The sequence below is a fragment of the Protopterus annectens genome, chromosome 13.part0, assembly GCF_019279795.1.
Source record: "Protopterus annectens isolate FY-2018-M chromosome 13.part0, PAN1.0, whole genome shotgun sequence".
Taxonomy (NCBI): Eukaryota; Metazoa; Chordata; order Ceratodontiformes; family Protopteridae; genus Protopterus; species Protopterus annectens.
In genome coordinates this window covers 1,366,452,675-1,366,469,146 of record NC_056747.1, presented here as the reverse complement: position 1 = coordinate 1,366,469,146, position 16,472 = coordinate 1,366,452,675, and the positions used below count along the sequence as shown (strand labels likewise).

Sequence of the window (16,472 nt, the reverse complement as noted above, 5' to 3'; positions counted from 1 at the left end):
AAAGGTGGTGATGAGTATCTGGCACCCTGTAAAATCTGTCTGGTTTGGCAGGGGCTGGGGGCAAAGAATCTGGAGCGGAGCAAACATCATTGAAAGCATCATCCACCACAGAGAGAACAGGAGGTATAGCTAAGGGCCTGTGCTGCGGGAGGTGCAGAAAAGTCCTAAGTCTTTTTCTGGAGTCTGAAAAATCCTGTTGCTGCCATTGGAACTGTTCTCGCATGGCATGCAAGGTTTCCCCAAAGGAGAATTCTTCTGGTGGGGAAGCAGCTGGAATGGATTCTTCAGCATCAGAATCTTCAAAATTGGAGAAGGGAGCCTCTGGCTGGTCAGTTATGTCTGATTCATCAGCAGAATCATCAGAGGACACTGGCTCGGGGGGCTCTGCCCTAGGTCTCTTCTCTGGGGGCTGAGAGGCCCTGTCTGGGTGAGATTGAGATCCTCTAATTAAAGAAATTAAATCTTCTGCCAAAGTAAGCATTTGAGAACAAGAAGAGGGCCTGGATGTGGGGGGTTTAACAGGCACTGTTTTAGTAGTCTTGGCTGCTTTAGCCCTGGCGAAGGCCTTAATGGACATGGCTGCTGGAGGCCTAGCAGCACCACGTGCTGGGGTAGAGACATCCAAGGGGATGGTGTCTGATAAGTCAACCACCGTAGTGGGTAAAATTTCTGAGGTCGATTCAAGAGTTGTAGCAGGGGCCTCAGTTGTAGGAATAGGTTCAGCTGTACTTTGTTCAGTTTTCTCGGTTTCGGCCGAAACCGAGACACTCGCGTTTGCTTGACCATGGTTTCGCCGAAACCGGACCGCGAGTGTCGGTCTTTATCTTTGCGTTTTTTGGTAGATTGGGTAGTCGGGGGATCCGACGGCATAATGTACGCAAAATCAGAACCGAAAAACTGTTCTGCAAACTCCGACCGGCCTAAGCATTCGTCGGTTGAAAGAAGCACAGGCCAACAGGCTGCTACATGGGCTGGGCCTAAACAAGGCAGACAGTAAGAGTGGAAATCTTTATGAGGTATTTGTTTCCCACAGTTTAAACAATTGCTAACTTTTTCTGACATCGGCTGAGGCAAGAAAGAGTCCCCAACGGGGTACTTAGCTTTAGAAGTCTTCGAAGTAGTATTCGGTAGAAGTAATCTCTGGATCCGACCGACCGGCACTTGCGAACAGCTTCTGCTTCGGGCGCCACGCGGCAAGAAAGACTGAGGAAAATGGCGTCGGCTGATGCCTTTATACCCTAAGACCAACAGAGATGACGTCGGGTGGAGTGCGACATCAGCCGAAGCCGGACCCGGACTTTGGAATCCGGCCGACTGAAGGGCTGCCTGACGACAGGACAACCCACTTGTTATGACTGCAGATGCATCCATGAAGGACATCAACATGGATTAAAACATTTGAACTGTATCTTAGTATTGATATCCATGTAACTGAGTGCACAAAACAACATGGATTAAAACATTTGAACTGTATCTAGGTATTGATATCCATATAACTCAGTGCACAAAACAACATGGATTAAAACATTTGAACTGTATCTAGGTATTGATATCCATATAACCGAGTGCACAAAATAAGAAGTTATGTACCTACCATAACGTTCCATGTTAGTTGTCTTCTCTCGCCTTCTTTCTTGCTTGATGGGTTCGGAGCTGATCCCTCGGCTCCGACTCGGCACTTGCTAAGCTCGAGAGTCACTTTTACCAGCTCGAGGCAGCCCCATATCCCATGATGCAAGGCGGTAAGTACCCAGATCTCGTTTGTTGACAAAGGGCAATAGCACCAAGCATAAAATACTTCCCAAAGGAAGAAGAAACTTACAGATGGAAAAAGGACCAGGTCTGAATGGTCTTTAGCATAATAGTTTCTTATACAAGGTCTGTCCAGGCCAGGGGGAAGGAGGGAGGGTCGAAGAAAGAAGCGAGAGAAGACAACTAACATGGAACGTTATGGTAGGTACATAACTTTAATGTTAAGTTGTCAATCTCGCCTTCATTCTTGCTTGATGGGACCGCGTCCCTAGCACCTCTATCCTGGGTGGCTCAATGGAACAAACTCTTGAGGACTGTAGAGCCAAAACTGGCTCTGTCCCTGGAGGCCAAGTCCAATTTGTAATGGGAAACAAAAGTGTGAGGAGTGGCCCAAGTGGCGCTGCACAAATAGTGGCCAAAGGAAGTCTAGCTTGAAAAGCTGTAGAAGTAGGTAAGCTCCTAGTTGAATGTGCTTTAGGTTTTGAGCACAGCTGTTTTCCCTGAGCGATAAATTTCAGAGATGACCGAAGAAAGCCATCTGGACAAAGTCACTTTAGAAACAGGAAGGCCTTTTTATTATCCGCATAGGAAACAAAAAGTTGATCAGATTTTCTAAATTTTTGTTCTGTCCAAATAATATCTAAGTTGACGATGGACATCAAGATAATGTAGCTTTAGTTCAGCTCTATCTGAATAGTTAGGAAAAAAACGGAGATCAATGGATTGATTCAAATTGTTCTTTGAAGCGACCTTAGGTAAAAGGTTGGGTTAGTTCTCAAAGATACTCTGTCTTTGTGAAAAACCAAATAGGGGGTCGAACCGAAGAGCATGAAGTTCAGACACCCTCCTGGCAGATGTAATAGCCACTAGAAATAACGTTTTCCAAGAAAGATATTTCAGGAACAAGAAACAGCTGGCTCAAGGGGAAGAATCAAGGATGTCAGCACTAAATTTAGATCCCACTGAGGAGGAGGATTCCTGATTGGAGGTTTTAGTAGGAAAATTCCTTTCAAGAAGGCCCTGCAGAGCCTACGGGACATAATATTATGATCTGCTATCCCGACATGAAAATTGGAAATAGCAGCCAATTGAACTCTGACTGTGGAAGAAGAGGAGCCTGCATGAAAAATCTCTGCTAAGAAGTCCAGAACTGCCTGAACAGGGCAGTAAAGGGATCAATATTTTGGGCCTTAGCCCAATAAGAGAAACGTTTCCATTTGCTTGTGTAAATCCTCCTGGTAGAGGATTTTAGTGAAGCTACTATGATGTCTCTAACTGGGTTAGAGATCAAAGGAAGCCTGGCTAAGGAAGGAAGTGGAGCAACCATGCTGTGAGGTTGAGAGAAGGGATTGACCGGTGCAGCTGACCGGATTGGTGAATCAGAAGATCTGGCACTGGGTCCAGATGCCACGGCTGCACCAAAAGGTGATGATGGAGGAACGGGAACCAAACTTGTCGAGGCCAGTACGGGCAATGAGAATCAATTTGGCTCTCAAAACGGTAGCTTTCTGGATCACCTGAGGGATCAGAGGAAATGGAGGGAAGGCATAAAGAAGTCCCTGGGGCCAATCCTGGGTCAGAGCGTCTCTGGGGGGATGGCCTGATAGAGGGAAGAGGCTGAAGAAGTCTGGACATTTGCTGTTTTGGGGAGTAGCAAAAAGATCGCAACATGGACGACCCCATTCCAGAAAAATCTCTTCCGCTATAGATTGCTTGAGAGACCACTCGTGAGGCATGAGGATAGCTCTGCTCAATCTGTCCGCTATAATGTTGGTTTTCCCAGGGATATGCGTTGCTACCAGAAACCGATGAGAGGAGATCGCCCATTGCCAAAGTCTGAGCGCTTCGACACAAGGGGTAGGACTTGGTTCCGCCCTGTTTGTTGATATACCAAACTACAGACATGTTGTCTGTGTGGACTGCAATTGTCCCTACGGGAAGAAAGTCGTTGAGGGCTTGCAACGTTAAAAGCACTGCTCTCATCTCCAGGACATTTATGTGCAGATGGTACTCGAACGGTTGCCACGTCCCATGAACCATCCTGCCCTGATAATGACCCCCACCCGATCAGGGAGGCATCCGTGGTGACAGTGGCTATCGGGGACGGAGGAACAAAGCACCTGCCTTGGTGAACCTGAGACGATGTGATCCACCAAGCAAGATGCTCTTTGCATGTCTGTGTCACCAGAATCTGGTGACGCATTGGAAGTTGCTGGTATGACCACTGTGTGAACAGCATCCACTGAAGAAGGCGCATGTAGAATCGAGCCAGGGAAGAAGAGTAATGTCCGCAGCCATGAGACCTAATACCTTTAGAACCATTCTGGCCTGTATTTTCTTGCTGGCCAGAATGATCCTGACATGAGTCTGAATGTCTGAAACTCTTTGTTCTGTAAGGGTAGCTGACATCCGAACAGTGTTTAAGTTTGCGCCTATGAAGGTAATAGACTGGCAGGGCGATAAGGATGACTTTTGAAGTTGATTGAGATGCCCAAATGAGAACAAAGGTCTATTGTGTAATCCCTGGCTTGTATAAGCTGATGCCTGGTGGTGGCTGACAGGAGCCAGTCGTCGAGATACGGAAACACCTGGAATCCTTGACGTCTCAGGTGAGCCGTGACCACTGCCATGCATTTGGTGAACACTCTGGGGCTGTAGTGAGACCAAAGGGCAGGGCTCTGAACTGGAAATGACTGGACCCCAGCCGAAGCGGAGAAATCTCCTGGAGCGTCTGTGAATTTTGATGTGATAGTACGCATCCTGAAGATCTACTGAGCACATCCAGTTGTCCTTCTGTAAGAAGGGCAGAATTGACTGAAGGGTGACCATTCGAATCTTGTCTTCCTGACAGACTTGTTGAGTCTGCTGAGATCCAATATTGGTCTCCAGTCGCCCGTCTTTTTGGGGACCAAAAAGAACCTTGAGTAGATTCCGGCTCTGAATGGTCTATTGTAACTGGCTGAATGGCTCTTTTTGCAGTAGTTTTGCGATTTCTGACTCTGCAATCTCCCTAAGACCGGTTGTTACTTCTGGAAGGGAACTTGAGGGGAAGGGACTTTCCTCGAAAGGAATTATGTAACCCTTGGATATGATCGACTGTACCCATCTGTCTTGAGTGAGGGAATGCCAGGCTTCTGGGTACAGTGATAATCTTCCCCCGACTGCCTCCAAGGAGGGACAGCCGGGCAACACCTCAGGGATGCTGAAAGGGCTTGTCAGAGAGGCTCCCAGTTTCCCTGGTTCTTCGGACCCCCTCTGCCTCTAGAGCGGCGTCTGTTATTGTTACCCCCTCTGCCTCTAGGGGTAAACTGTTAAACTGACCACGTGAATCCGGCGTGACTCCTTGGGATTTACGGAACCACATCTTCCCACCCTTCTGTCCTTTGGGATAAGGCCTAGAAGGGGTGGAAAAACGGACTCCAACAGCAGAAAGAGTCTTGCCGTCCTGCTCGCACCTGGTCAAGGTTTCCTTCACCTGAGGGCCAAACAAAGCTGACCCATCAAAGGGAGAATTTGTGAAGGACGCCTTAAAGGGATCCGCAAAATCACATAGCCGCATCCAGGCTTGGCGTCTAAGAGCCACACCTGTGCCTGCGGCTCTACTCGCTCCATCCGCCGCATAAGATATTAGCCGCATGGAGGAGTTTGCAATGGAATTGAGGGTTCCTAGCTGAGAAGCAATTTTTTCTTGAGCCCCTGCAGCTGTAGGATCCTGAACTACTTCTCCCAGCTCCTTCAGGATATCCCTCTGGAGTCTGGTGAAGTGACATAGGTAATTCAGCGAACGATAGCAAAGGTCGCTGAGGAAAACATCCGCTTACATCCTATCCATGGTCCTAGAGTCCTTATTAGGAGGATGGACGGGCACGGAAGGATCTGCAAGTTCCTTTTTGGTGGCCCCAGCCACCACCATGGCATCAGCGGGGACACCCTTAGTAAGGAATTGTTTGTCACTCGGGGCAGTGATAAATTTTGAAGGCCTCCTAGGGACTGGCTCTACAGAGTCAGGAGCTGCCCACATCTTTCGTGCAATCACCTGCATAAGGGGGTCGAAAGGCGGAGATACCCAGGAGGTGGAGGGCCGAGATCCAAACGCCTCTAGGTATACTGACTCATCCTCAGAGGGATTGTTGGTGGGCCAGTTTCCCCTCTGTTTCAGAAGTTCTAGGATGTCTGAGAAGGAGACATCCTCAGAGGGGGATCTAGGGGATCCCTCTGACTCATCAAAGTCAGTATCTGAAGTGACAGACTCGGGGGAGTCTACATGCTTCCTCTTACAAGTCCTCTTCCTAGGAGGATCTCCCGAAACATCAGGAGAATCCTCGGAAGAGGGGGAAATTCCCAATGGGGAAACCTGAGGCGGAGGATCTCTGGGTCCTGTAGCAAGAGAAGTGGCAGAGATGTCAACAGGTACTATAGAGGGAGGAGCTACGGAACAGACTGCTGACTGATACCAGTGGCCAGTACACTCTTCATCACCTCGAATGCTCCTCCCAGGCAGGTCCGAGAGAACCCGCTCAAGAGCTAGGAACTCCAGGGACCACCGAAGAGAAGTCTCCGAGGCAGATGTCGGAGCCGAGCTCACCAAGGCCGAGGCTCCAAGGGAAGAGCGGGTCGGACAAGGGTCCGATGCCACTCACCCCCTCGGAGGAGACCATGGAAGCCCGACCACCGAATCCCTCTAAGGAAGGTCTCGAAGAGGAGATAAGAGTAGAGGCTGAAGGAACAGAAGGGGGTATCCGTCCTCCAGCCGTAGCAGTAACCATTCCCGAAGACTCCAACTCCAAGCTCTGGGGTAGAGTTGAAGGAGGAACTGTAATGGGGTGTGGACCCACAGTAGTCTGTTGAGACGGACTGTGTAACATTTGGGCCAGTACCTGTGACTTGAGTAATCTACTGACCACTCTCTCTAGGTCATGATCTGACAACCTGGATGACCTTGAAGATCGGCTCCGATGGCTCCGTTCCGATAGAAGAGGTGAAGCCGGAGCCGAAAGTATCGGCTCCAAGGAAGGAGACCTCGACCTCTTCCTGGAATGAGCCATCGGAGCCGATACTACAGATCCTGTCGGAGCCGACCTCTCTGAGCCGACAGGACGCCTCGATGTATCAGCTCCAGCTGGAGCCGATACAGCCACCAAAGTAACGGTGTCGGAGCCGATCGGAGCCGACACCGATGCCTGTGCCACATGGGTGTCGGAACCGATCGGAGCCGACATCGAAGTGGTCAATACAGATTCGGCACCGATAGCCATCGGTGCCGAAGGCTTTGTCAAGCCAGAATCGGCTCCAGCCGGGCCGATCTCGACTCAGTACGAGTCGGAGCCGAGGCCGCAGGCTTAGATACAGAAGCCTGGGCCTTGGAAGGTTTTGCTGATTTTGGTAGAGCCAACTTAGCCGGAGAGCCCTCCGGCTTAAGAAGGCCCCTAAGAATCAGCTTATTCCGTCTCTCCTGCAGGACTCTCTGGCTGAAGGAGTGACAAATAGCACAGGAGTCCTGCAGGTGAAGAGGGCCCAGACAATACAGGCAAGAAGTGTGACCGTCTGTCAGAGACATCTTCTGACAGCACGAGTCACACTTCTTAAAACCTGAGACCCTCTCCTTTGACATGGTGCTGAAAAACACACACACACACACACACCAGTCAAAAATAACTTAAATAAAATACCAAAAGGTATTCTATAAATCCAACACACACACCCTAACAGGGGGGGGATGGGATAGGGAAAAGATTGACTAACAAAAAATTAAAGGAGACAGGGATTTCTGTCAGAAACAGTACAAAAATAACTTAAAACTATCAATAAAAGGTTTTTAAGTAAAAAGGGGCTTAAATATCACAAAAGTGAACAACTTACCAGGAGCTGGTAAAAAGAAGACCTCCTAAGCGAAGCGGCAAACGAGATCTGGGTACTTACCGCCTTGCATCATGGGATATGGGGCTGCCTCGAGCTGGTAAAAGTGACTCTCGAGCTTAGCAAGTGCAGAGTCGGAGCCGAGGGATCGGCTCCGAACCCATCAAGCAAGAATGAAGGCGAGATTGACAACTTAACATCAACATGGATTAAAACATTTGAACTGTATCGTATTATTGATATCCATGTAACCGAGTGCACAAAACAACATGGATTAAAACATTTGAACTGTATCTTAGTATTGATATCCATGTAACTGAGTGCACAAAACAACATGGATTAAAACATTTGAACTGTATCTAGGTATTGATATCCATATAACCGAGTGCACAAAACAACATGGATTAAAACATTTGAACTGTATCGTATTATTGATATCCATTTAACTGAGTGCACAAAACAACATGGATTAAAACATTTGAACTGTATCTAGGTATTGATATCCATGTAACTGAGTGCACAAAACAACATGGATTAAAACATTTGAACTGTATCTTATTACTGATATCCATGTAACTGAGTGCACAAAACATGGATTAAAACATTTGAACTGTATCTAGGTATTGATATCCATGTAACTGAGTGCACAAAACATGGATTAAAACATTTGAACTGTATCTAGGTATTGATATCCATGTAACTGAGTGCACAAAACAACATGGATTAAAACATTTGAACTGTATCTTAGTACTGATATCCATGTAACTGAGTGCACAAAACAACATGGATTAAAACATTTGAACTGTATCTTAGTACTGATATCCATGTAACTGAGTGCACAAAACAACATGGATTAAAACATTTGAACTGTATCTTATTACTGATATCCATGTAACTGAGTGCACAAAACATGGATTAAAACATTTGAACTGTATCTTAGTATTGATATCCATGTAACAAAGCTTCCATTTTCGCAATTTTTGTATTACCTTTTCTTTAGTCTCTTCCCACATATCCTTAGCTGCCACACCGGAATCTTTTATCCATACTCCTAAACACTTCATTTTATGTCCCTATAAATATGGATATTTATTTATTTCCTCACTTTCAGGACACAACCCAAAAGACATCTCCCTTTAATAGTCTGACTGCAAGTTGTTTTCCACTGGACATGCTATCTAACTCCTTCCCAACTGCATCACTTCTTCCATCCTCTGTTCTCTCTGCTTACCACTCAATTACTATTAAAATTAATCCTTTGTTTTTGTCTTCTGTAGTTTCTCACTGTTTCAATTACCTCCTGGACTTGGTACTTTCTGTGATTAGTCTGTTTATGAATGCATTCCCTTTTTTTTTTTGTTAACTTTGTTCACCTGAGCTGTTCCTAAAAATGGTCTATTGTGATCAGTGCACAACCCCAGCAAACAAAAATTAAGCACATCCAACTGCAACAAATCAAATAAACATTTTTGCACAGGGATGAAGGCTCAAGGCCCCCGTACCCCCTGAATGTGTAGATACTAATTCACAGTCGCAAGGCCCACCATAACCCTGACCACATGTACATACACAAGTAATTCAACAATGGCACCACAGTAAAGAAATGAACTTCACAGTAATGCATGCAGCAATAAAGTGTCCACCTCACCAAAAAAAAAAAGCTTTCAATCTACTCTAAATGATGATTATGATGTTTTAACATTTAACCTGATAAACAAATCTTCAGCCACATGTAAAGAAACTATAAACCAGTAATACTCTGCTGCATCTTTTGCAGTGCATGACGTGCCTTTGGAAAACACTGAACACAATGGTGACAATTCAAAGCTATTGGCAAGTTTAGTTTCCAGTCCCACAACTACCTAATCTTTGCCAAAGCTACAACATAGCAGCTGTGGAACAAACCCATTCCACAATGCTGCCTCTATTAAAGCAACTGAAATACACTTCATGTTTCAGTTAAGCAGATACCACTGCCTTTTTCTTGTTCCAAATAGCAATAAGTATGCATGCTGCAAGTAATTAAAGAAAATTGCCACTTTTTTGTACATTACTACCTATCAATATACCCCCTATTAATTTACAGTGCACTATTTCAATGTGCCCTAAGTGCAATACATTTGATTAATAGGAATTTTACTGATTTACACTGTTCCAGTTTCAATGTATATTTTTTTCTGACTGCATTACTTGCAACTTGCACATTTCCTATTATGTTACCTGTGTGTGTTTGTAATGCTGGAGCTTTTCTCCTCAGGTCTCCACTGAAAATGGGTCATTGGCTCTGCTGGATTAACCCGGTTAACAAATGTCAAATAAATATAATAAATACAATTGTACTCTCCATTTCTAATAGTAAATATTTTTGGAATTTTTGTCTGGGACTCCACTAATAATGGAACTTCACTGTTGGACAACCCCATCAATGACTGCAAACAGACATTTTGTCACTTTCTCTGAAGCACCAGAAAAAGAAAACTCCCAAAAAGTAAAGGAAAGCCTACTGCCATGTCTCGAAGAGATAATTTTATTTGGCTCAATTTGCCATGCTTCTCTAGAAGCCACATACTACAGTGTGGAACACAGTTCAAGGCATTGCCTCAGGTAGAACACTACACAGTACAATATTTGAGAGATTGTAAAGGCACCATGCCGTTATACTAAAAATACACTACAATATGTCTGTAAAAATTCATCCAGTTAAAGTATGCAATTATTAAATTACAAAGTTGTAAGATACACCTAAAATGTAGGGTAAAATTGCAATTCAGCAAACATCTCTGTGGGATAAGAGTATCCCATTAGACCACGGGTACTTTTTTAATGAAACACTGGCTGAGTAAGACTAAAGACAGTGGTGTTAAGTCTAGCAGCATGCTAAATTAGTGTGGAAAACCTTGTGACTCATTTGCATTTGATTATTAAAGCAACTGGACACCTCTTGTAAGTTCCCCGGCTGCAAGAATTACTGTCAATTTTATTTTTCTTTATGATGCCTGCAACCGAAGTCCAGTACCTCCTGATGGACAAGTTAAAGAAATGGAGTATGTAACAAACTGCTGTAATATTTTTAAATGAACTTCAGGCAGAAACCAGGAATAAGTGGTCTCAACCTTGCAAAGGGCACATGCGACAGTGTTACAAATACCACAATTCAGCAGTACAGTAAAAAGTAATACGACAAATTGTTACAAATACCACCTTTCAGCAGTACAGTAAAAAGTAATGCGACAAATTGTTACAAATACCACCTTTCAGTAGTAAAGTAAAACTTATCTCAAACTGGTGTGTAGCTTTAGGTAACCTACACAAACAGTGCTAAGTGCAGAGAAACATCCTTTCACATATCAGTGAGAACACAAAAACTTACATTCATAGCAGCAATGTCATTTTCATATGCTTCCCGCACTTTTTTCATGATTTCACATTCAGCTTTACAACATGCATCTATTGAGGCCTTGACTGTGATTGTTCGTTCAGGATTGTACAACGTCAGCTCCTGCAGCCTGTGAAGAGACAGAAAAAGGAAGTGAAAACCATGTGTAAGGTTAAAAAATGACTAAAATTAATTTTAATCACAGTACATACGCCATTCTTGCTAAACTGAGGTTGTACAGAAAAGGCAGGGACGAATGAAAACTTTACAGTACTGAAGTAATCAGTGGCTGAAAATGAATTTACTGATCAAACTCCAGCTGTTCGGGGCTACTACGAATTTCACAACTGTTCTGCAGTAGTTGCACATAAGCATGCAGTCATGACTATATAACACTAGAGAGATGCACTGCTATTACATTTTACACAAAGACAAGGACTAACACATGGGGAAAAAATTTTAAGCTATGATCTACCAGTGACATATATACAAGAAGTGGGTTCATTCATCACAAGTACTAGGACCACTTGGCACCTGGAATTCTTCCTGAGCACTTCAATCAAAATTCCCATAATTCTCAGACAGATTCACTGAACTTGTGCCCTTGTGGACAGGCAGGTCAGATAAGGAAAAAGTTAGGAATGTGAGGTACTGCAAAAATTACAGCCAAGGCAGAACAGAAGAATGGGGTCAGTACCTGTCTCTAGATAAGGAAAGGGACAGTGAGCTATAGACTATACAAAGTCCAGCTATGCTGGGAAAATATTGACTATAGACCAACTCTTTACAGAACCACTGTGATGACAAGACTTCTGAAACTTTAATAGGCAAGTAGTCGACCGTCACACACACACTCTCTCTCACACGAATAAGTTTCCCACCCCTAAGTCTCCAGGTGGGTCCTGCTAGACAACGTTACCCCCCCCCCCTCTTTTTTAAACATCCTTAATGGCACATTTGAAAAGTGAGACAGGTACATATACAGCAACAGAAATTTTGATTTCCATTTTCTTGTAGCTTTGTTAGCCAGTAGCATTAAAACGAAAGTTATGTACTTCCCATGACGACAGATCTTTTCCCTCCAATCTGTCCGATATGACATGCGAGTCCTTGAGCCTCTTGCTGGATCCAGTTTGGCAGTTTTAGTTTTCTAGCTGCAAGCTTCTTTAATGTTGCTCTTTCCTTAGTTACTTCAGATCTTGCCTGACACCTTAGAACTTGGATTCAACTAATCACGGTAGCTTTGGCCCCTAAAAACTCTTTCCACATGATCTTTGTAGGTATTATTTATTTATTTATTTATTTTACATTTGTTGACCGGGCTAGTCCAACTGGATACATATCCTTTTTCAGTAGAGGCCCGGGGAGAAAAGCTCCCAATTTAGGAAAATAATAACAATGCAAATAAGAATAACAATACAAATAACAATAAAATACGATAAAAGAAGACATAGTGAAACCACAGAAAGAAGGAGACATCAATATGTATAAGCTAGATTGATTGAACATACCTTTTGTATGTTTGGCCACTTAACATGTGTGCAATTAAGGAAGTAAAAATTACAATATAAGCTCTTAAAAGGGAGATGAAAGAAGAGGGGCTATGGAACGTGTTGGATTTAATCAGGGTTTAGACATGGGCATAACCATTGGGACTTAAGTATTTCTCGGAGATGAATTTTGAATAGGTTAAGGGAAGTCATGAGTCTAAGGCTGTTTGGGAGTGAGTTCCATTGCTTCCCAATAGAGTTAGCATAAAGAGCATCGCCTCCCACATTATTTGATTTGATAGTCATTACCTGATTACTGTTTGCAGATCGAAGGCAGCTTAAGTTGGAGTAAGGGGTCAGGATTTTGGACAGGGCAGGGGTTTTATCAGGTTGATTAATTATTTTAAAAGCTTCAATGAGTTGATTAAATTTGAGGAGATTAGGTAGTTCTAGCCAGTCCAGTTTCTTTAGGTTGACGCAATGGTGGGTCCGATAGGGTGTTCCTGTGACGAATCTGGCAATATGATGGTAGGTAGTGGAGAGGTTGTTAAGCTCACATTTATTGAGGAAGGAGAATATTGGGGAGGCATATAATAGTGTGGAGAGGAGAGGAGATGAGTACGTGCAATGGTTAGTTTTGCATGGGGAGTAAGACAATTCCTGATTCTATACATTGAGCCTAATTTTTTGTTAACTGACTTAATGGTTTGGGCAATGTGCATGTCAAATTTGAGCTTATGGTCAATAGTGATACCTAATAATTTCGTGTGGGAGACTGGCTCTATGATGGTGCCATTAAAGGATTCAACAAAGAAGGTCCTATGATTCACAGGATGAGGTTCCTGTGCTATGGGAGTTGTAGGCGAGGGGAGGAATAGAAGTAACTTGGTTTTAGTTGGGTTTAGGATGAGTTTCAGGTCAGAGAACCATTTTTCGACTGTGTCAAAACATTGTTGGGTGGCTGCTTGGAGTTTCTGAAGAGAGAGGTCTGAGCAGATCAGGGTAGAGTCATCTGCATATTGAATGCAGGTGGCTGTGGGGATAACAGAGTACAGATCATTTATAAAAACAGAGAAAAGAAGGGGACCAAGAATGGAGCCCTGAGGAACCCCAATGTTATTAGGCAGCAGTTGAGATAGACTATTTAGCCATTGGACTGCTTGTTGCCGGTCAGCTAGGTAGTCCTTAAACCAGTTTAGTGCTGATTTGTCAAAATGAAGGGTTTGCAGGGTGTGGTGCAATAATTGGTGGTTGACCATGTCGAAAGCTTTTGACAAGTCAAGAAAGAGAGCAGAGGATATAAGTTTCTTGTTGCAGTTGCTATTAATTGAGTCAACAAAGGAGAGGAGAGCACTGGCCGTACTGTGATGGGGGCAAAAGCCGTGCTGGGTAATAGAAAGAAGATTATTGATGGTGAGGTAGTGAAGGAATTGTTAGTGAACACACCGTTCCAATATCTTAGCCAGAGGAGACAGTATTGCGATAGGCCTATAGTTGGAGGTTTCCGTGGAGGAGCCTCCCTTATGCAGTGGGATGATGTAAGAAATTTTCCAAATTGAGGGGATGGTGGCCTCAGATAAAGATCTGTTAATCAATATTGATATGGGATAGGCAATAGCATCCGATGCTAATTGTAAGTATTCAGCTGGGAGGCGATCGGCCGCAAGGGTGGACGGTTTCAGTTTTTTTAATAGGGTACGAATATAGGAGGTAGATACTGTTTGGAGTTTAAAGGTGATAGGAGGTGAGTCATGAGGTTGGGTTAAGAGTGGAGAGGAAGTAGGTAGATGATTGGCTAGGGACTGGATAGTCTCAGTGAAAAAAGTGTTAAAGGTATTGGCAACATCCTCTGGATGTTTGTTAGAGAGTTGGTCGGGCGTTGGGGTAGTAGATTTACCAGGGTGGAGGAGGTTCTTAAATGCAGCCCAGAACTTTTTTGGGTTAGACTGATGTTTGTCCTGGAGATGGCAGAAGTAGTGTTTTTTGTCTCTAGCAACGTCAGATTTCGTGGAGTTTCTCAGCTGTTGAAATTTAATACGGTTTAGGATATTAGAAATATGAAAGGGAGAAAGGTGGGTGGGTTGTTGTATTAGACAAAACTGGAAAGAAAGGATCACTAAGTAAACAATTTTCATATCTTATTCAGCCCGCCTGTGCAGAGATGTGGGTCAGAATCCCAAGCTACACTGATCCTGGGATTTATGACAGGAAACCTTTCTGGAGGCACAGTCTAGCTTACAATGTCTGATAAAGGCATGCAAGGAAGCCCAAGTAGCAGTCCCACAAATGTCATCTGGTAAGGCCCTTAAGACTGGAAAAGTTGCCATGTTTTGCACAGAATAGGGTATAAAAAAGAGATACAGTCTAACAACCATCTGAAAAGCAAAACCATAGAAACTTTCTTACTCAACTTCTGGGGAAATGAAATGTAAAGTTGTTTGCCCTTCCTGAATGGCTGTTCTGTTAAGATAAAAAATAACGTATCTACGAACATCTAAGATATGCAGTAGATATTCTCCTTTGTTTTTATAATTTGGAAAAAAAGACTAGGTGAATAGGTTGGTAAATATTTACCTTTGAAGCTTCTTTGGGCACAAAAGAAGGATTTCTCCTTAAGGAAACCGTCTTTACAGAAAATCAGGTAAGACGAACTGGAGGACAAAAGGACAGAGCATGCAGTTCTGAAATTTTTCTTGTGGTAGTAACAGTCTAGAAATAATGTTTTCCATGGAAGCAAACAGGAAACAAATGCAGGAAAAAAGTCAAAAATAAAATACCACGAAGAGGCAAGATAACAAACTTAGCGTACGTTAGTTGATTGTCCGCTTTCATCTGTAGACTTCATCAGAATAAAACATTCATCAATGATCAAGGTATAAATAGCATCATCAATCTAAGGTGAAATTGAGTCAAACATTCTTAAATATGGTTTAAATTTTGTACCTAGCATGAAAGCTGATTTTAGTAAAACTATAGTTGATATTAAAAAGTACACACGGAAATTAAATTTATTTTATTTAATGAACGGCATTCCTATCACGAATAAGAGCCTTATTAAGCCTTCTAGTTTTTCTCCTCAGTTACAACACACCATTAAGGTGTTTGAGGAATTATGTATTGAGGACATTAAACAGATGTTAAATGGTAAATCTAACACTTACTTTAATTTAAACAATGAAGAGAGGACTGCTCTTCGTAAACTCAGGTCTATGACTGCTAACCTGAGGTTTATGAGGAGCGACAAAGGTGGCAATATTGTCATCTTAGAACAAGATCTTTATAAAAGTAAAATGTTGGATATCTTAAGTAATACTGATGAATATGAAATCATCAGTCTTCACCAGATTTTGTACAAACAACGTTTAATACATTCATATTTATATGATGCACTTATGTCAGGTTATATTAATTACGAGGTTTATGATTTTTGCACTGTACAGGAACCTAGAATAGGTGTTATCTTTGGAATTCCAAAGACCCACAAATCTTTAACTGATCCCCCATTCAGGCCAATTGTTTCTTCACCGCATTCAGTCACTGAGGGTATTTCCCTTGTTATTGATGCCATCTTGGGACCATGTTTGGTTAAGGAAGATTCCTATATCAGAGATTCTTGGCATTTTTTGGAGAAATTTAGTGTATATGCTCGGAATGGATGTTTTGATGCAAATGGGTTCATTATGTTTACCATCGATGTTGTATCTTTATATACCTGTATCCCTCATTGTGAGGGTGTTGAAGCAGTTCGGTGCTTTTTAGCCAAGAATAATTGTGGGCTCAGTGGAAATGCTATTTCTACTATCTGTGGGTTCTTGGATATTGTTTTAGATAATTTTTTTCTTTTTGACAATACTTTTTATAAGCAAAAAAGAGGAGTAGCCATGGGCTCCCCTGCTGCTCCCGCCTATGCTAATTTGGTCATGGCTTGGTGGGAGCATCAATTTTTGCCCTGGTTACGAAAGAAATTTAACATTTCTTTTTTTTTGTCGTTTTGTTGA

The 16,472-nt window shown here is 43.2% G+C and overlaps 1 protein-coding gene across 1 annotated transcript in view; it reads right to left on the bottom strand.

The window, feature by feature from the left end:
- Positions 1-16,472, bottom strand: part of IGF2BP1 (insulin like growth factor 2 mRNA binding protein 1) — a gene marked incomplete in the record, with an annotated part of 2,071,998 nt that overhangs the window by 732,083 nt on the left and 1,323,443 nt on the right. Inside the window, 1 exon segment of the mRNA XM_044055393.1 lies at positions 10,979-11,114. Coding sequence (XP_043911328.1) covers positions 10,979-11,114 — 136 coding nt within the window.